The sequence below is a fragment of the Brachycentrus maculatus genome, unplaced genomic scaffold (genome assembly GCF_059751285.1).
Source record: "Brachycentrus maculatus isolate JH-2025_06_01 unplaced genomic scaffold, ASM5975128v1 h1tg001524l, whole genome shotgun sequence".
Lineage (NCBI taxonomy): Eukaryota > Metazoa > Arthropoda > Insecta > Trichoptera > Brachycentridae > Brachycentrus > Brachycentrus maculatus.
This window is the reverse complement of record NW_028282157.1, coordinates 1-18,771: the sequence shown is the minus strand read 5'-3', so window position 1 is coordinate 18,771 and position 18,771 is coordinate 1. Positions and strand designations below refer to the sequence as shown.

The following is an 18,771-nucleotide window of genomic DNA, read 5'->3' as shown; positions in this document are numbered from 1 at the left end:
AATAGATGCGGCGTAGAGTGGAGCAGAGGAGTCGCGGTGGACTGTCTGTACTGTGCGGTGTGCGTGGCGCAAACTGAAAAATCGACCGTTTTTGTCACTTCGGTCGGCGCACCCAGCCAGGGCCGCCGGTCGGGCCGTCCGGGCCGGCGGCAGGGGAGGGTCCCCCCGCGGGACCGGTCCCGGCGGCGCTGCGTGCGCTTCGCGGAGGGCGTAAATAAGGTGTGTGCGCCCGTTTTCGCCATTGACTTGACTTGACTCACCTCTCGACGGTCGCAACGTGCGCGCACTCCAGCTCGCACATCCTCGCTTCGCATATCGCAGAGAACCAGTTCAGATCTCCGACCACTCGCCATGTCGGGTCGCGGAAAGGGAGGCAAAGTGAAGGGAAAGGCAAAGTCCCGCTCGAACCGCGCCGGTCTGCAGTTCCCCGTCGGCCGTATCCACAGGCTGCTCAGGAAGGGCAACTACGCCGAGAGGGTCGGCGCCGGTGCGCCCGTGTACCTGGCCGCCGTCATGGAGTACCTGGCCGCCGAGGTGCTGGAGTTGGCCGGCAACGCCGCCAGGGATAACAAGAAGACGAGGATCATCCCCCGTCATCTTCAGTTGGCCATTCGCAACGACGAGGAGCTGAACAAGCTGCTCTCCGGGGTGACCATCGCCCAGGGAGGCGTCCTGCCCAACATCCAGGCCGTGCTCCTGCCCAAGAAGACCGAGAAGAAGGCGTAAGAATGATGATTCTGCGCCCGCTCATCCTCCACTCTTCTCTCTCTACTCCCCGGACTCCTCCGCCCGTTTCATCATCATCTCGCAGAGTAGTGTACACAAAGGTCCTTTTCAGGACCGCCACATGTATTTATTGCCAATCTGTTACGGACAGATCGCACACCCCGTGCGGCGGCCCTGAAAAGGAATTCCAGCCGCCTGGCGTCGGGCGAGACGGTCGCCCGTCGGAACGCGGCCCGAAGAAGGGCCTCTAGGAATTGTACCGATTTTACATGTATTTTAGGAATGTATTAGATATAAGTAAGGATGAGTAAATAAATATGTAGAATAAATAGATATTACGGATATTATATAGCATAAATATGACTTGTAATTGTTGAACTGTTGGAACGGCACCGGTACGGTATAAAAGTGTAGCCCGTCCGGTGCCCATTAGAGAGAGACAGAGATATGGCTGTCTCTCTCCCCCGGCCGCTGATTGGCTGTACTTTCCCACTGTCGGGCGGTACGCGATCACGGCCGGGTATATAGAGGGCGCATTTTGAGAGAATAAACTAGTTCTGGTGTGACTGTTGAAACCTGTGTTTCATTTCTCCGCTCCCGCTCCTTGGACGACTCGCCGCGCCGCCAGCCTGGACCGTTTCGCCTCATTATACCGATTCACGGACCAGTTTCGGAAAGCCCTTATCAGGGCTATTGAGGTTGACTTGTCGGTCCAGTGCCCGCTCTTCCCGGCTCATACATCCATTCACCTCCGTCCGTATCCAGCTTACTCGGTAACTCGGTACGGCGGGGCCGTCTGGAACGTCACCCCTTACAACGGTGGCATAGTTGGGAGATTCCGAAGAAGGCCAGGCGTGTACATTTTTGAGAGTCATCGCACGTAACCCACGCCGGTTACATTTTGGTCCTTCGAGCCGGATCCTTCAACGCAGTCTCCAGCTACGATGCCTGCATCCCTGAGGTCGGGACGCAACGTCGCCATGGAGCCCGAAGAGCAGCGCCGTGAGGAGGATCGGGACTCTGTCAGTTCAGTCCGGACTGATACGAGTAGCGACTTGCGCCGCCAGATGGCGGAGCTAGCCGCCAGCAACGAGAGGCAGTTCCAGCAACTCCGTGAGCTCCTGTCACAGTGGACAGCAGCTAACGTAAGCTCCCCAGGGGGGGAGGTTATTGCGGGTGGCGTCACAGTTTCGGCGCCCCGCACGGAAAGACTCATGCAGGAGTCACGACCGGGTGTGGAACAATCCACCCACCTACGAACGCGGCAGGACGACGCCGCCAATCAGCCCAGAACAGAATTCAGGACATCGGCCGCAGCTCTACCGGTTCCGGTGTTGGATCCGGAACCTACGCGATTCGCTGGGGAATCGCGGGACGAACTGACCGGCCACAGAGGAGAAGCGCCCGGGGGACATGGCCCGGCGCCTACTGGCAACGCGGAGCCGAGGCGTATGGAAACCTCTGGCTTGCGTTGGCGCGCACCGGACGAACGCGATCGCTACCCGGTACGCGAATGGGTCGACAGAGCTCGACCGGACGAACGGCACCGCAGAGATGACGGAAGAGCAATCTACGCGGAGCCCTCACCCCGAGGCGGGGACTACTTTCGATGGTCGGGGCAGCCGCCGGAGTTGCCCAAGTTCAGCGGAGACCCGAGGGAATGGCGCCGCTTCAACGCGGCATATCTCCAATCTACTGAGAGATGGGGGATAGGGGACGCTGACAACATCGGAAGATTGGCGCGCGCACTGGAAGGGCGTGCGCGTCACATGGTAGCAGGCCTGCTACTGTATCCGCGCAACGTGTCGGAAATATTGCGGACGCTGGAGGACGCCTTCGGCAGCCCGACACTCATCATCGCGCAGATACTGGAAGACGCCCGGAGGATGCCGAGTCTCGCCGACCACCCCGCGGACGAAGCAGTCGTGGATTTTGCGGTTTCGATACGCAACGTCATCACCACCGTGGACGGGATGGACGCTTGCTATCTCGACAACCCGCAGCTGCTAGCGGAGATGGTTGCCAAGATGCCGACGCAACTCCGGTGGGATTGGTTCCGCGATCGCCGCCGCGAGACGAGGAGCAGTATCTACGATCTCGCCGCTTGGCTTGACGAGATCACCGCCGGCATCACGCGCCACGGAGGTCTGTTCAGAATGGTGGCGAGGAACAGAGACAAGGAGCGCGCGGGTCAGCGCGACAAGTGCGCCGAGCCCGCCCGCCGCGAGAACGCTCGACGCGTCGAGCCGAGGTATCACGTGTTTGCGACGCGCGACACAACAAGTGATAAGGAATGCGTATTTTGTAAGGCCAACGGGCATAACATACGCCGATGCAAACGGTTCGAGAAGAAAACCGTGGATGACCGCTGGGACTTTGTGCGGTCGTCCAAACTGTGTTACCAGTGTTTGGAATCAGGGCACAAGGTGCCAAATTGTGAAGCGAGAAGTTGTGATGTATGCGGAAAACACCACAATAGGATCCTGCACTCCTTCCGCACGGACAGTGTTGTGGAAGATGAAAGTGAGGACGCTGTGGACAGTGCGCAGGTGCTGTGGATAAATGACGGTGAGGTCCCGGTCACCTTCAAAGTGTTGCCGATCACTCTGAAGGGACCACGGGGGACCGCAAAAGTGTTCGCCTTGTTGGACGAGGCTGCGTCTGTGACCCTCCTCGAGGAGGGTGTCGCCCGCGCGATAGGTGCTACGGGGATAGCAAGGAATCTGACGATCAAAGGCGCGTGTGGACGAGGCAACACATACAGGTCGCAGCGTGTAACGGTGACTTTGGAAAGTGAACAAAACGGGGAATTCGAGATCAGGGCGAGGACCATTAAGGACTTGGATCTTGTTCGTGAAGGTGGCGCGCTCGCGCAGACCGGAGGCGTTATCAAGCCGCAGTTGCTTATCGGCCTCGACAACGCGTCTCTAATGTTCCCGATCGACACCCCAGTGCTTCAAAGGGACGGTCAGCTGACTATAGTGACCGCACTGGGACCGGTCACGTACGGACGCCCCAAAGTGAAGGGGAATGACTCCGCGAGCGGAGTACTACAGGCGCAAATGTGCGCAATCGACTCCTTGGGAGTATCAAAGGAAAGAAGCCGCGCGGCGAATACGCGTGCAAGAACAGCGAAGGCTACCACGCAGCAACCGCCTAATCATGGGAAGGCGGGGTCGCTGCGGGCTCGAGACGATTTGCCGCCTGATGCGGTTCCAATGGGAAATCCGGAGCGACTCTCGGACAAGTCGCGGCCCGGTAGCACACTTCATACGGTTCCGACGGAAAATCCGGAACTAAGGCGACTCACAGAGGGGTCGTGGCCTGACGGCCAGGAAACTTATGCGGTTCCAACAGGTAGTTTGGAACCAATGCGACTCTCGGAAGAGTCGCGGCCTTGTAGCCCGCTTAATGCGGTTCCGATGGGAAATTCGGAACCAAGGCGACATTAAGGGAAAGTCGCGGCCAGACGTCTCCACCTGAATGATTGTGGCTGGATGACTCATGGCCACACATGGATGCTGCCGGGTGATCACAAGCACGTGACGCGGAGCATCACTTCAAGCCCAGGCGATTCTAGCCTGGCATATGTAATGCGGTTCCGACGGGAAGTTCGGAGCTTAGGCGACTTAGGAAACTCAAGACAAGTCGCAGCCAGATGTCTCCGCCCGAATGGTCGCGGCCGGACGACTCTGGCAAGGATGCTGCCGGGTGATCACAAGGATGTGACGCGGAGCATCAACTGAAGCCCAGGCGACGCTTGCCTGGCACCTGCGGTTCCGATGAGAGTTCCGGAACTTAGGCGACTTAGGAAACTAAGATAAGTCGCAGCCAGACGTCTCCACCCGAACGATTGCGGCTGGACGACTCTGGTCGTACATGGATGCTGCCGGGTGATCACAGGATGTGACACGGAGCATCAACTCAAGCCCAGGCGACGCTTGCCTGGCAATTGACGCGGTTCCGATGCGGAATTTAGGCGACTTAGGAAACTTAAGACAAGTCGCAGCCAGATGTCTCCGCCCGAATGGTTGCGGCCGGATGACTCTGGCAAGGATGCTGCCGGGTGATCACAAGGATGTGACGCGGAGCATCAATTCAAGCCCAGGCGACGCTTGCCTGGCACTTGCGGTTCCGGTGAGGATTCCGGAACTTAGGCGACTTAGGAAACTAAGATAAGTCGCAGCCAGACGTCTCCACCCGAACGATTGCGGCTGGCAACTCTGGCCGAACAAGGATGCTGCCGGGTGATCACTATGCACGTGACGCGGAGCATCATTTCAAGCCCAAGCGACGCTTGCTTGGCACCTGCGGTTCCGGTGGGAATACCGGAGCTTAGGCGACTTAGGAAACTCAGGATAAGTCGCAGCCGGACGTCTCCACCCGAACGATTGCGGCTGGACGACTCTGGTCGTACGAAGATGCTGCCGGGTGATCACAAGGATGTGACGCGGAGCATCAATTGAAGCCCAGGCGACGCCAGCCTGGCACATGCGGTTCCGGTGAGAATTCCGGAACTTAGGCGACTTAGGACAAGTCGTAGCCGGACGTCTCCGCCCGAACAAGGTTGCGGCCGGATGACTCTGGTAAGGATGCTGGGGAATCAAGGCGACTTCACCAAGGACGAGTCGCAGCCAAACGTCTCCGCCCGATTATGGATGTGGCCGGATGACTTTGGCCGTACAAGGATGCTGCCGGGTGATCACATGATGTGACGCGGAGCATCAACTCAAGCCCAGGCGATGCCAGCCTGGCAAATGTAATATGAAAACCAAGGCGACTTAGATGACAAGTCGCAGCCAGATGTCTCCGCCCGAGTATGGATGCGGCCGGATGACTCTGGAAGGATGACAAGGATGCTGATCACTGGACGTGACGCGAAGCATCACCTCAAGCCCAGACTTCTCCAGTCTGGCGTTGTGACCCGGAAGGCGACTCCATCAGGGCGAGTCGCGGCCTGGTGTCTCTGGTGACGCGAGGATGCTGCCGAGAGACCACGCTGAACGGGCCACAATCATCACCATCGGCGTGATAAGGGAGAAGAACGTGCAATCAGTCCCAGGGAATTTTGGTGCAGGCCAGCTGCACGGGGGGAGTGTTACGGACAGATCGCACACCCCGTGCGGCGGCCCTGAAAAGGAATTCCAGCCGCCTGGCGTCGGGCGAGACGGTCGCCCGTCGGAACGCGGCCCGAAGAAGGGCCTCTAGGAATTGTACCGATTTTACATGTATTTTAGGAATGTATTAGATATAAGTAAGGATGAGTAAATAAATATGTAGAATAAATAGATATTACGGATATTATATAGCATAAATATGACTTGTAATTGTTGAACTGTTGGAACGGCACCGGTACGGTATAAAAGTGTAGCCCGTCCGGTGCCCATTAGAGAGAGACAGAGATATGGCTGTCTCTCTCCCCCGGCCGCTGATTGGCTGTACTTTCCCACTGTCGGGCGGTACGCGATCACGGCCGGGTATATAGAGGGCGCATTTTGAGAGAATAAACTAGTTCTGGTGTGACTGTTGAAACCTGTGTTTCATTTCTCCGCTCCCGCTCCTTGGACGACTCGCCGCGCCGCCAGCCTGGACCGTTTCGCCTCATTATACCGATTCACGGACCAGTTTCGGAAAGCCCTTATCAGGGCTATTGAGGTTGACTTGTCGGTCCAGTGCCCGCTCTTCCCGGCTCATACATCCAGTCACCTCCGTCCGTATCCAGCTTACTCGGTAACTCGGTACGGCGGGGCCGTCTGGAACGTCACCCCTTACAACGGTGGCATAGTTGGGAGATTCCGAAGAAGGCCAGGCGTGTACATTTCTGAGATTCTTCGCACGTAACCCACGCCGGTTACACAATCGTTACCCGTTCGCTGATTTTATAACTATTCTCATTATTTATGTACATTTAAGAAATATATCCGAAGCGCGCTAGGACCGTTCCGTCCGTGTGCGCGGACCTGAATTGTGGTATAGTATGGTAGTACCGATATGATATGCTAGAAACACTGATAATGAAATGAATAAAAATCGCAAGTAAATGAATGCGCGATGGGTAAAGCGCCCGGCGCACGCAACTTACGACGCGTGTCAATACGAGATGATCTCGGCGAGTGTTTTTGTTTAGAATTTTCACTCGTGAAATATATGAAATTAATAAGAGTCAAAGCCTGAGTAGGGTCATGATGAGCCGTGTCGCGCTTGGACGTTAGGTAATTAAAACGAAATGCGACATGATCTCAGCGCTGAGACGATAATGAAATTAATAAATCGTACGTTCCGGTACTCTTGCGTGATTTGAATGTTTAAAATTACTATTGATTCGCGAGTAAAATACATATTAATTTATTGGAAGTTATTATTATTATTATTATTATTTTTTTTTTTTTTTTTAACTCAAGTATCGAAATCATACTGCTACGAGTATCAAAATCATACTGCTGGCGAATTCGATTGTGGATGATTAAGGTGTATGCGGTCCTGAAAAGGACCATTTTTATTCGAATCGATCGACCGATCGGAACGGGTCGAGGTGACGGCCGCCCGATACCACTGTACTGCGTGTTAGTCAATCAGACCGATCGACCGACCGACCGAAAATCGTGCCGCGTCTCGTCGCATAGAGCTCGCTTAGGCGCGCTCGCCTCGGATGCGCCTGGCCAGCTGGATGTCCTTGGGCATGATGGTGACGCGCTTGGCGTGGATCGCGCACAGGTTCGTGTCCTCGAAGAGGCCGACCAGGTAGGCCTCGCTCGCCTCCTGCAGGGCCATGACGGCCGAGCTCTGGAAGCGGAGGTCGGTCTTGAAGTCCTGGGCGATCTCGCGCACCAGGCGCTGGAAGGGGAGCTTGCGGATCAGCAGCTCGGTGCTCTTCTGGTAGCGGCGGATCTCCCTGAGCGCGACCGTGCCGGGCCTGTAGCGATGGGGCTTCTTCACGCCGCCGGTGGCCGGGGCGCTCTTGCGGGCCGCCTTCGTGGCCAGCTGCTTCCTGGGCGCCTTGCCCCCGGTGGACTTGCGAGCGGTCTGCTTCGTACGTGCCATGGCTGTAGCTGAGTAGGATTCTTCTCTCTATTCGGAAAAATTTCCCGGGCGCGTCATATTTATCGAAAATACCGTCTCCCCCGTGGGGGGGGATGGGCCGACGCCATTGGCCGATTCGAATATTCCCAACCGCCGGGCGGTCGGGCGGGACGGAGGGGACGGGACGGGACGGGACGGGACGGGACGGGACGGGACGGGACGGGCTCGACGGTGAAGCGAGACGGGAGATAGAGTGGAGAAACAATCGCATCCTCCCCGGAGAAATGTGCATGCAGAAAAATTACGAAAAACACTCAAAACCTAGCCTGGAATAATGTTATGCATATAACAAACTGAGACATATATTCGCGTGACGCGATACCGAGTCGCGCCGATCCTCTCGCCTCTCGCCCTCGCTGCTCGCGCGCGAGAGTGAGACGGCGCGCGTGTCGTCGTAGCTGTCGGATCGCTCGGCGGCGAGGGGAGACGCGGGCGCACGTCTGGTGCATAAAAGCGGCCCCGGCCGGCGAAAAACGCCACACGAATCCTACACACGCACGGTAGAGCACCGTGCGAGCAGCGACTACTGTAACCGAAAAGAAGACCACACGCAGAGAAGATGACCGGTCGCGGAAAGGGAGGAAAAGGTCTGGGGAAAGGAGGCGCCAAGCGACACAGGAAAGTCCTCCGCGATAACATCCAGGGCATCACGAAGCCGGCCATCCGCCGTCTGGCCCGCCGAGGCGGCGTCAAGCGCATCTCCGGTCTCATCTACGAGGAGACGCGCGGCGTCCTGAAGGTGTTCCTCGAGAACGTGATCAGGGACGCGGTCACCTACACCGAGCACGCCAAGAGGAAGACCGTCACCGCCATGGACGTCGTCTACGCCCTGAAGCGCCAGGGCCGCACCCTGTACGGTTTCGGAGGTTAAGTCGCCGATCTTCGCCGCTCTTCACCGCTCTTCACCGCTCTTCACCGCACCGCACGCAGCGCGAGATACATTCGCCCCGGCCGTCCCGACGCCCGCACGCCACCGCCACCACCGCACCGCGCTGCTACGCGCGATGTGAATGCGATTTGAAAACAAAAAACGGCCCTTCTCAGGGCCAACAACTGCCTGACCGACCCATGTCGTAACCGTTTTTCGCTTTTCGAAATTTAAATAACACAATACAATTACCTACGTGGATGGATAGAGCTTTGCTTTATTTCTTTCTTTTTTCTCTCTCGTACGGCTTCGAGAACCGCAAGGGAGCGGGGTATCCGCACACGATGATAGTGCGTACAAATCATTGATTTTTTTTTCACTCTCGCTCTCTCTCTCTATCCTTTCCTGAATTGTATTCATGTTTATATAAATGTACATATTATAATACGCGACGCAAATTTGGGAGTCTTAATAAAAAAAAACATAAAAGAAATGAGAGTGACAGCAAAAGGGTGACAGCTGTTTCGCCTGGAAACGGTGACAGCTGTTACGACCAGAGAGAACTCAAACTTAGTTTACTTACTTATACAATGTATGTATATTGTGGGCGTAAGTAACGTCGCTAATCACTCTCGAGTGAAAGATTCCAGGCCGGAAACAATCACGTGTCGTGGGAGTGTACGCGTATACAAGGAGAGAGAGATTAATAGTAGGTCATCCCATATTCACGTGACAACGATCCGACTACGCGTGATCCGGATGCGTTTGTGTGAATAGTTTTGCAGGTGGCGCGCGCGGCGTTGCCTTTTCTTTCAAAAACTGTTGTACTTTGTATCGATATATATTATATTTTATATTATGACGCAACGTCCGCTGACTAATGACTGTCGAGCGAAATATTCTAGGCCGGAGTGTGAACGCTCGTGTGGCATGGGAGTGCATGTAGTTCGTATATGGTATACGAGAGATATTTAATAAATCATCCCATTTCGATGAAAATAAATAATAATGAAAATTCACGAAAGTCACGAAAGACGACTGAGCGTGTTCCGAATAGGTGTGTGTGTGAATCGTTTGGTAGCCCTGACAAGGGCTTTTTGACTCTTCTGCGTGATCTGTGCAATATGACAATATGCAACGGCGGCTGCTGCGGCGACGACGACAAAGACGACTCCACCCCTACTTCTTCGGGGCGGCCTTCTTTGCCGCGGGCTTGGCCTTCGGGGCGGCGGCCTTCTTGGGCTTCGGCGCCTTGGGCTTCTTGGTGGGCGGCTTGGCGGTCTTCTTCGCCTTGGTCGGGCTCTTCGCCTTGGCGGGGGCGGCCTTCTTCGCGGCCGCCTTCTTGGCTGCCGGGGAGGCGGCGGCCTTCTTCGCCTTGGCGGGAGCCGCGGCCGCCTTCTTGGCGGGCTTCTTCTTCGCGGCGGCGGCGGCGGCGGATGACTTCTCCGCGGCCGGCTTCTTCTCCTTGGCGGGGGCGGCGCGCTTCTTGGAAGCGGCGGACGCGGCGGGCTTGCTCTTCTTCTTGGCCCCGCCGGCCGACGCCTTCGCCTTGCTCGCCTCCAGCTTGAACGAACCGGACGCTCCCTTGCCCTTCGTCTGCACCAGGGCGCCGGATTCGACGGCCCCCTTGAGGTACTTCTTGATGAACGGGGCCAGCTTGTCCGCGTCGACCTTGTAGTTGGCCGAGATGTACTTCTTGATGGCCTGCAGGGAGGAGCCGCCGCGCTCCTTCAGCTCCTTGATGGCGTTGTTCACCATCTCGGACGTCTTCGGGTGCGAGGGCTTCGCCTTCGGCTTCTTGGAGGCGGCGGCGGCGGACGCTTTCGCCTTCTTGGCCGGAGTCGCCGGCAGGGGGGAGGCGGCCGCGGGTGCTGCTGTGTCTGCCATCTTGCGAGTCTTGTTGCGTTGCGTTCTGTAGCGAGCGTAGAGCGGTTGCGGGGGGACGATTAGTTCCCGTATTTGTCGTCAGACGGCGCTCGTTCTCGCCTGTCGGTAAAAATTTATACCGTGTCGCGGACGGTCGGTGCGCGCTTGTCGATTTTGCCGATGAAAAGTGTTGTCATTTATGCTTAGGCGGCCGGACGAAAACCGCCCTGGCGGCCGAACGGATCCGCCCGGGGACGCGGAGCGCGGCGGGTCCCGCGGCCGGGAGGTCCCGCCGTCGGCCGGCGGCCGGGTCGGCCGGCCCGGGGGCCGGGCCGCGGCGCGGCGGACGTTTAGAGGCGCAAAAGCTGCAGGGCGGCAGCGTTGGGCGGCCGAAAGCCGGCCGCGAATGCGTCTCCCCGGCGAGCTGGCGGCCCGGGCGCGCGCCGCCCCCGTCGGGCAGGACCCGGCCCCGGGTCCGAGACGTCCGCCGGCCGCGGAGGGCCTCCGGTGGCGGAGCGAGGGCCCCCCGAAGCGGCCGGACGTAACACACGCGAACGCCGACGGACCGCCGGAGAGCGTCCGGGCCGAGAGAGAGACCTGCCTCCGGGTCGGGAGCGAATATTATCTAGTGAATTATAACGATTGATCGATCTACTAACGGCTATCGTAGGATTACATGTCGAACGAGTGAGACGCGAAAAGATAGAAGAAAAGAATAGAATTAAAAAAAAAAAAAAATACATTAATATAATAACGATCCGTCGTTTGCGAGGAATCGTATCACGAATGGGATGGATAGTAGTAGTAGTAGTAGTAGTAGAATCATCGGAAGGCGTAAGTGAAAGAAAGAAGAATAGAAGTTAGAAAAAATATAAATAAAGAAAGGAAAAAGAGGAGTTGGGAGAATGATAGAAGTAGATGAATAGAAAAGAAAGAACGAATAAAACAGACCGATAATAAGTATGAATGATTCCGGTCTACGTGCAAAATGACGCGAGCTCCGCGCGCAGTAGTAGGCTCGTTCTGTAAAAAGTGAAACGTCATCGACTTATAAAAAAAAAAAAAAAAAAAAAAAAAATCGAAATCGGGATGATGATGATATATAATCGGGTGAGATGCGACGATGATGATGATTCGTGTCGCCGTAGCGGTGCGTACGACCGACGATGACGACGATGACGATGATACGCGTGAAGAAGAACAATAATAACAATATGTGATAATAGGAATATGTATTAAATGAAATATGAAAAATAAAAACGTGTATCTACTGTTGAAGATGTGTATGTATGTATGTCGAATGTCGGGGCGAGTTCGGTAGGTGATCGGAAATGGTATTTGTAATGAGAATAGTTGTCAGGTGTATATTAGTATGCATAAAGAATGAAGAAGAAGCGAAGGAAAGGGGGAAAAAAAAAAAAAAAAAAAAATGACTAGGTAAGGTGACATGTCGAAGAGGCCCTCGAGGATATGGCACCGTACGTACGATAGTATGATAGAATCGTACGGCTTCGAGAACCGCAAGGGAGCGGAGTATCCGCACACGATGATAGTACGTAGAAATCATTGATTTTTTTTCACTCTCGCTCTCTCTCTCTATCCTTTCCTGAATTGTATTCATGTTTATATAAATGTACATATCATAATACGCGACGCAAATTTGGGAGTCAAAAAAAAAAAAACATAAAAGAAATGAAAGTGACAGCAAAAGGGTGACAGCTGTTTCGCCTGAAAAGGGTGACAGCTGTTTCGCCCTAAAACTGAAGAAGAAGAAGAAGGTGACAGCTGTTACGACCAGAGAGAACTCAAAAAAAAATCACAGCAGTTCCGCTCGGGGAAAAAAAAAAAACCAAAAACAAAAAACTGCGAAAGGTGACAGCAATTTTGCAACCGAAACAACGGCCAAATAAAAAGAAGGAGAAAAAAATGTGTATATATATAATATACATGCGTACGTATATGATTTTTTATATAAAAAAAGGACAATTTTGATCGGACGCCCGGCTAATCGTGCGATAGGCAATCGCCGCGCACCGCGGCGCGGCCGGTTGCGCGATCCGTTACGGGGCGCTTATCACTGTTGCGCTTCTCGTTCTATTATCGTAGTTATTATTTACACACACATCTGTCTATAGTATAATATATTTGCAGTAAGTATTTGGATTATTCGTGTGGTGGTCCTGATAAGGACCTTTGTTAATTGCGCTGTATTAGATGGTTTAACGTAGACGACGACGGCGCTGTTGATGTCGATGATTATTATGATGATGACGATGATGACGATGTCGGTGTGTATAGATTACAATATTCGGTGCAGACGAATATCGCGCGTCCGTGTGCGTGTCGCGTCGTGTTTCAACGCGCTGGCGCTGGCGCTGGCGCCTACTTGGAGCTGGTGTACTTGGTGACGGCCTTGGTGCCCTCGCTGACGGCGTGCTTGGCCAGCTCCCCGGGCAGCAGCAGCCTGACGGCGGTCTGGATCTCCCTGCTGGTGATCGTCGACCTCTTGTTGTAGTGGGCGAGACGGGACGCCTCGGCGGCGATGCGCTCGAAGATGTCGTTCACGAAGCTGTTCATGATGCTCATCGCCTTACTGGAGATTCCGGTGTCGGGATGCACCTGCTTGAGCACCTTGTAGATGTAGATGGCGTAGCTCTCCTTCCTCCTGCGCTTCGACTTCTTCTTGTCCCCCTTGGAGATGTTCTTCTGGGCCTTGCCCGACTTCTTGGCTGCCTTTCCGCTCGTCTTGGGCGGCATTGTCTCTTCTTATCTCGGAATAGATGCGGCGTAGAGTGGAGCAGAGGAGTCGCGGTGGACTGTCTGTACTGTGCGGTGTGCGTGGCGCAAACTGAAAAATCGACCGTTTTTGTCACTTCGGTCGGCGCACCCAGCCAGGGCCGCCGGTCGGGCCGTCCGGGCCGGCGGCAGGGGAGGGTCCCCCCGCGGGACCGGTCCCGGCGGCGCTGCGTGCGCTTCGCGGAGGGCGTAAATAAGGTGTGTGCGCCCGTTTTCGCCATTGACTTGACTTGACTCACCTCTCGACGGTCGCAACGTGCGCGCACTCCAGCTCGCACATCCTCGCTTCGCATATCGCAGAGAACCAGTTCAGATCTCCGACCACTCGCCATGTCGGGTCGCGGAAAGGGAGGCAAAGTGAAGGGAAAGGCAAAGTCCCGCTCGAACCGCGCCGGTCTGCAGTTCCCCGTCGGCCGTATCCACAGGCTGCTCAGGAAGGGCAACTACGCCGAGAGGGTCGGCGCCGGTGCGCCCGTGTACCTGGCCGCCGTCATGGAGTACCTGGCCGCCGAGGTGCTGGAGTTGGCCGGCAACGCCGCCAGGGATAACAAGAAGACGAGGATCATCCCCCGTCATCTTCAGTTGGCCATTCGCAACGACGAGGAGCTGAACAAGCTGCTCTCCGGGGTGACCATCGCCCAGGGAGGCGTCCTGCCCAACATCCAGGCCGTGCTCCTGCCCAAGAAGACCGAGAAGAAGGCGTAAGAATGATGATTCTGCGCCCGCTCATCCTCCACTCTTCTCTCTCTACTCCCCGGACTCCTCCGCCCGTTTCATCATCATCTCGCAGAGTAGTGTACACAAAGGTCCTTTTCAGGACCGCCACATGTATTTATTGCCAATCGTTACCCGTTCGCTGATTTTATAACTATTCTCATTATTTATGTACATTTAAGAAATATATCCGAAGCGCGCTAGGACCGTTCCGTCCGTGTGCGCGGACCTGAATTGTGGTATAGTATGGTAGTACCGATATGATATGCTAGAAACACTGATAATGAAATGAATAAAAATCGCAAGTAAATGAATGCGCGATGGGTAAAGCGCCCGGCGCACGCAACTTACGACGCGTGTCAATACGAGATGATCTCGGCGAGTGTTTTTGTTTAGAATTTTCACTCGTGAAATATATGAAATTAATAAGAGTCAAAGCCTGAGTAGGGTCATGATGAGCCGTGTCGCGCTTGGACGTTAGGTAATTAAAACGAAATGCGACATGATCTCAGCGCTGAGACGATAATGAAATTAATAAATCGTACGTTCCGGTACTCTTGCGTGATTTGAATGTTTAAAATTACTATTGATTCGCGAGTAAAATACATATTAATTTATTGGAAGTTATTATTATTATTATTATTTTTTTTTTTTTTTTTTTTAACTCAAGTATCGAAATCATACTGCTACGAGTATCAAAATCATACTGCTGGCGAATTCGATTGTGGATGATTAAGGTGTATGCGGTCCTGAAAAGGACCATTTTTATTCGAATCGATCGACCGATCGGAACGGGTCGAGGTGACGGCCGCCCGATACCACTGTACTGCGTGTTAGTCAATCAGACCGATCGACCGACCGACCGAAAATCGTGCCGCGTCTCGTCGCATAGAGCTCGCTTAGGCGCGCTCGCCTCGGATGCGCCTGGCCAGCTGGATGTCCTTGGGCATGATGGTGACGCGCTTGGCGTGGATCGCGCACAGGTTCGTGTCCTCGAAGAGGCCGACCAGGTAGGCCTCGCTCGCCTCCTGCAGGGCCATGACGGCCGAGCTCTGGAAGCGGAGGTCGGTCTTGAAGTCCTGGGCGATCTCGCGCACCAGGCGCTGGAAGGGGAGCTTGCGGATCAGCAGCTCGGTGCTCTTCTGGTAGCGGCGGATCTCCCTGAGCGCGACCGTGCCGGGCCTGTAGCGATGGGGCTTCTTCACGCCGCCGGTGGCCGGGGCGCTCTTGCGGGCCGCCTTCGTGGCCAGCTGCTTCCTGGGCGCCTTGCCCCCGGTGGACTTGCGAGCGGTCTGCTTCGTACGTGCCATGGCTGTAGCTGAGTAGGATTCTTCTCTCTATTCGGAAAAATTTCCCGGGCGCGTCATATTTATCGAAAATACCGTCTCCCCCGTGGGGGGGGATGGGCCGACGCCATTGGCCGATTCGAATATTCCCAACCGCCGGGCGGTCGGGCGGGACGGAGGGGACGGGACGGGACGGGACGGGACGGGACGGGACGGGACGGGACGGGCTCGACGGTGAAGCGAGACGGGAGATAGAGTGGAGAAACAATCGCATCCTCCCCGGAGAAATGTGCATGCAGAAAAATTACGAAAAACACTCAAAACCTAGCCTGGAATAATGTTATGCATATAACAAACTGAGACATATATTCGCGTGACGCGATACCGAGTCGCGCCGATCCTCTCGCCTCTCGCCCTCGCTGCTCGCGCGCGAGAGTGAGACGGCGCGCGTGTCGTCGTAGCTGTCGGATCGCTCGGCGGCGAGGGGAGACGCGGGCGCACGTCTGGTGCATAAAAGCGGCCCCGGCCGGCGAAAAACGCCACACGAATCCTACACACGCACGGTAGAGCACCGTGCGAGCAGCGACTACTGTAACCGAAAAGAAGACCACACGCAGAGAAGATGACCGGTCGCGGAAAGGGAGGAAAAGGTCTGGGGAAAGGAGGCGCCAAGCGACACAGGAAAGTCCTCCGCGATAACATCCAGGGCATCACGAAGCCGGCCATCCGCCGTCTGGCCCGCCGAGGCGGCGTCAAGCGCATCTCCGGTCTCATCTACGAGGAGACGCGCGGCGTCCTGAAGGTGTTCCTCGAGAACGTGATCAGGGACGCGGTCACCTACACCGAGCACGCCAAGAGGAAGACCGTCACCGCCATGGACGTCGTCTACGCCCTGAAGCGCCAGGGCCGCACCCTGTACGGTTTCGGAGGTTAAGTCGCCGATCTTCGCCGCTCTTCACCGCTCTTCACCGCTCTTCACCGCACCGCACGCAGCGCGAGATACATTCGCCCCGGCCGTCCCGACGCCCGCACGCCACCGCCACCACCGCACCGCGCTGCTACGCGCGATGTGAATGCGATTTGAAAACAAAAAACGGCCCTTCTCAGGGCCAACAACTGCCTGACCGACCCATGTCGTAACCGTTTTTCGCTTTTCGAAATTTAAATAACACAATACAATTACCTACGTGGATGGATAGAGCTTTGCTTTATTTCTTTCTTTTTTCTCTCTCGTACGGCTTCGAGAACCGCAAGGGAGCGGGGTATCCGCACACGATGATAGTGCGTACAAATCATTGATTTTTTTTTCACTCTCGCTCTCTCTCTCTATCCTTTCCTGAATTGTATTCATGTTTATATAAATGTACATATTATAATACGCGACGCAAATTTGGGAGTCTTAATAAAAAAAAACATAAAAGAAATGAGAGTGACAGCAAAAGGGTGACAGCTGTTTCGCCTGGAAACGGTGACAGCTGTTACGACCAGAGAGAACTCAAACTTAGTTTACTTACTTATACAATGTATGTATATTGTGGGCGTAAGTAACGTCGCTAATCACTCTCGAGTGAAAGATTCCAGGCCGGAAACAATCACGTGTCGTGGGAGTGTACGCGTATACAAGGAGAGAGAGATTAATAGTAGGTCATCCCATATTCACGTGACAACGATCCGACTACGCGTGATCCGGATGCGTTTGTGTGAATAGTTTTGCAGGTGGCGCGCGCGGCGTTGCCTTTTCTTTCAAAAACTGTTGTACTTTGTATCGATATATATTATATTTTATATTATGACGCAACGTCCGCTGACTAATGACTGTCGAGCGAAATATTCTAGGCCGGAGTGTGAACGCTCGTGTGGCATGGGAGTGCATGTAGTTCGTATATGGTATACGAGAGATATTTAATAAATCATCCCATTTCGATGAAAATAAATAATAATGAAAATTCACGAAAGTCACGAAAGACGACTGAGCGTGTTCCGAATAGGTGTGTGTGTGAATCGTTTGGTAGCCCTGACAAGGGCTTTTTGACTCTTCTGCGTGATCTGTGCAATATGACAATATGCAACGGCGGCTGCTGCGGCGACGACGACAAAGACGACTCCACCCCTACTTCTTCGGGGCGGCCTTCTTTGCCGCGGGCTTGGCCTTCGGGGCGGCGGCCTTCTTGGGCTTCGGCGCCTTGGGCTTCTTGGTGGGCGGCTTGGCGGTCTTCTTCGCCTTGGTCGGGCTCTTCGCCTTGGCGGGGGCGGCCTTCTTCGCGGCCGCCTTCTTGGCTGCCGGGGAGGCGGCGGCCTTCTTCGCCTTGGCGGGAGCCGCGGCCGCCTTCTTGGCGGGCTTCTTCTTCGCGGCGGCGGCGGCGGCGGATGACTTCTCCGCGGCCGGCTTCTTCTCCTTGGCGGGGGCGGCGCGCTTCTTGGAAGCGGCGGACGCGGCGGGCTTGCTCTTCTTCTTGGCCCCGCCGGCCGACGCCTTCGCCTTGCTCGCCTCCAGCTTGAACGAACCGGACGCTCCCTTGCCCTTCGTCTGCACCAGGGCGCCGGATTCGACGGCCCCCTTGAGGTACTTCTTGATGAACGGGGCCAGCTTGTCCGCGTCGACCTTGTAGTTGGCCGAGATGTACTTCTTGATGGCCTGCAGGGAGGAGCCGCCGCGCTCCTTCAGCTCCTTGATGGCGTTGTTCACCATCTCGGACGTCTTCGGGTGCGAGGGCTTCGCCTTCGGCTTCTTGGAGGCGGCGGCGGCGGACGCTTTCGCCTTCTTGGCCGGAGTCGCCGGCAGGGGGGAGGCGGCCGCGGGTGCTGCTGTGTCTGCCATCTTGCGAGTCTTGTTGCGTTGCGTTCTGTAGCGAGCGTAGAGCGGTTGCGGGGGGACGATTAGTTCCCGTATTTGTCGTCAGACGGCGCTCGTTCTCGCCTGTCGGTAAAAATTTATACCGTGTCGCGGACGGTCGGTGCGCGCTTGTCGATTTTGCCGATGAAAAGTGTTGTCATTTATGCTTAGGCGGCCGGACGAAAACCGCCCTGGCGGCCGAACGGATCCGCCCGGGGACGCGGAGCGCGGCGGGTCCCGCGGCCGGGAGGTCCCGCCGTCGGCCGGCGGCCGGGTCGGCCGGCCCGGGGGCCGGGCCGCGGCGCGGCGGACGTTTAGAGGCGCAAAAGCTGCAGGGCGGCAGCGTTGGGCGGCCGAAAGCCGGCCGCGAATGCGTCTCCCCGGCGAGCTGGCGGCCCGGGCGCGCGCCGCCCCCGTCGGGCAGGACCCGGCCCCGGGTCCGAGACGTCCGCCGGCCGCGGAGGGCCTCCGGTGGCGGAGCGAGGGCCCCCCGAAGCGGCCGGACGTAACACACGCGAACGCCGACGGACCGCCGGAGAGCGTCCGGGCCGAGAGAGAGACCTGCCTCCGGGTCGGGAGCGAATATTATCTAGTGAATTATA

The 18,771-nt window shown here is 55.9% G+C and overlaps 9 protein-coding genes across 9 annotated transcripts; 4 read left to right on the top strand and 5 right to left on the bottom strand.

Annotated features, from left to right (window-relative positions):
- Position 1: 1 nt before the first annotated feature.
- On the top strand, positions 2-822 carry LOC148298876 (histone H2A). The gene has a single exon (XM_088276559.1). It carries the CDS (start codon positions 352-354, stop codon positions 724-726), a length of 375 nt encoding a protein of 124 aa, XP_088132685.1. The 5' UTR covers positions 2-351; the 3' UTR covers positions 727-822.
- Positions 823-7,356: 6,534 nt separating this feature from the next.
- LOC148298875 (histone H3) lies at positions 7,357-7,857 on the bottom strand. Its single transcript, XM_088276581.1, has one exon. It carries the CDS (start codon positions 7,765-7,767, stop codon positions 7,357-7,359), a length of 411 nt encoding a protein of 136 aa, XP_088132707.1. The 5' UTR covers positions 7,768-7,857.
- Positions 7,858-8,365: 508 nt separating this feature from the next.
- LOC148298874 (histone H4) lies at positions 8,366-8,989 on the top strand. The gene has a single exon (XM_088276576.1). The coding sequence runs from the start codon at positions 8,366-8,368 to the stop codon at positions 8,675-8,677; it is 312 nt and encodes a 103-aa protein (XP_088132702.1). The 3' UTR covers positions 8,678-8,989.
- Positions 8,990-9,748: 759 nt separating this feature from the next.
- LOC148298873 (uncharacterized) lies at positions 9,749-10,646 on the bottom strand. The gene has a single exon (XM_088276578.1). It carries the CDS (start codon positions 10,559-10,561, stop codon positions 9,854-9,856), a length of 708 nt encoding a protein of 235 aa, XP_088132704.1. The 5' UTR covers positions 10,562-10,646; the 3' UTR covers positions 9,749-9,853.
- Positions 10,647-12,922: 2,276 nt separating this feature from the next.
- On the bottom strand, positions 12,923-13,297 carry LOC148298872 (histone H2B). The gene has a single exon (XM_088276558.1). It carries the CDS (start codon positions 13,295-13,297, stop codon positions 12,923-12,925), a length of 375 nt encoding a protein of 124 aa, XP_088132684.1.
- A 19-nt stretch (positions 13,298-13,316) lies between these two features.
- LOC148298871 (histone H2A) lies at positions 13,317-14,155 on the top strand. Its single transcript, XM_088276557.1, has one exon. It carries the CDS (start codon positions 13,667-13,669, stop codon positions 14,039-14,041), a length of 375 nt encoding a protein of 124 aa, XP_088132683.1. The 5' UTR covers positions 13,317-13,666; the 3' UTR covers positions 14,042-14,155.
- A 794-nt stretch (positions 14,156-14,949) lies between these two features.
- LOC148298870 (histone H3) lies at positions 14,950-15,450 on the bottom strand. The gene has a single exon (XM_088276571.1). It carries the CDS (start codon positions 15,358-15,360, stop codon positions 14,950-14,952), a length of 411 nt encoding a protein of 136 aa, XP_088132697.1. The 5' UTR covers positions 15,361-15,450.
- A 508-nt stretch (positions 15,451-15,958) lies between these two features.
- LOC148298869 (histone H4) lies at positions 15,959-16,410 on the top strand. Its single transcript, XM_088276570.1, has one exon. It carries the CDS (start codon positions 15,959-15,961, stop codon positions 16,268-16,270), a length of 312 nt encoding a protein of 103 aa, XP_088132696.1. The 3' UTR covers positions 16,271-16,410.
- A 133-nt stretch (positions 16,411-16,543) lies between these two features.
- LOC148298868 (uncharacterized) lies at positions 16,544-18,274 on the bottom strand. Its single transcript, XM_088276569.1, has one exon. It carries the CDS (start codon positions 18,152-18,154, stop codon positions 17,447-17,449), a length of 708 nt encoding a protein of 235 aa, XP_088132695.1. The 5' UTR covers positions 18,155-18,274; the 3' UTR covers positions 16,544-17,446.
- Positions 18,275-18,771: the final 497 nt, after the last annotated feature.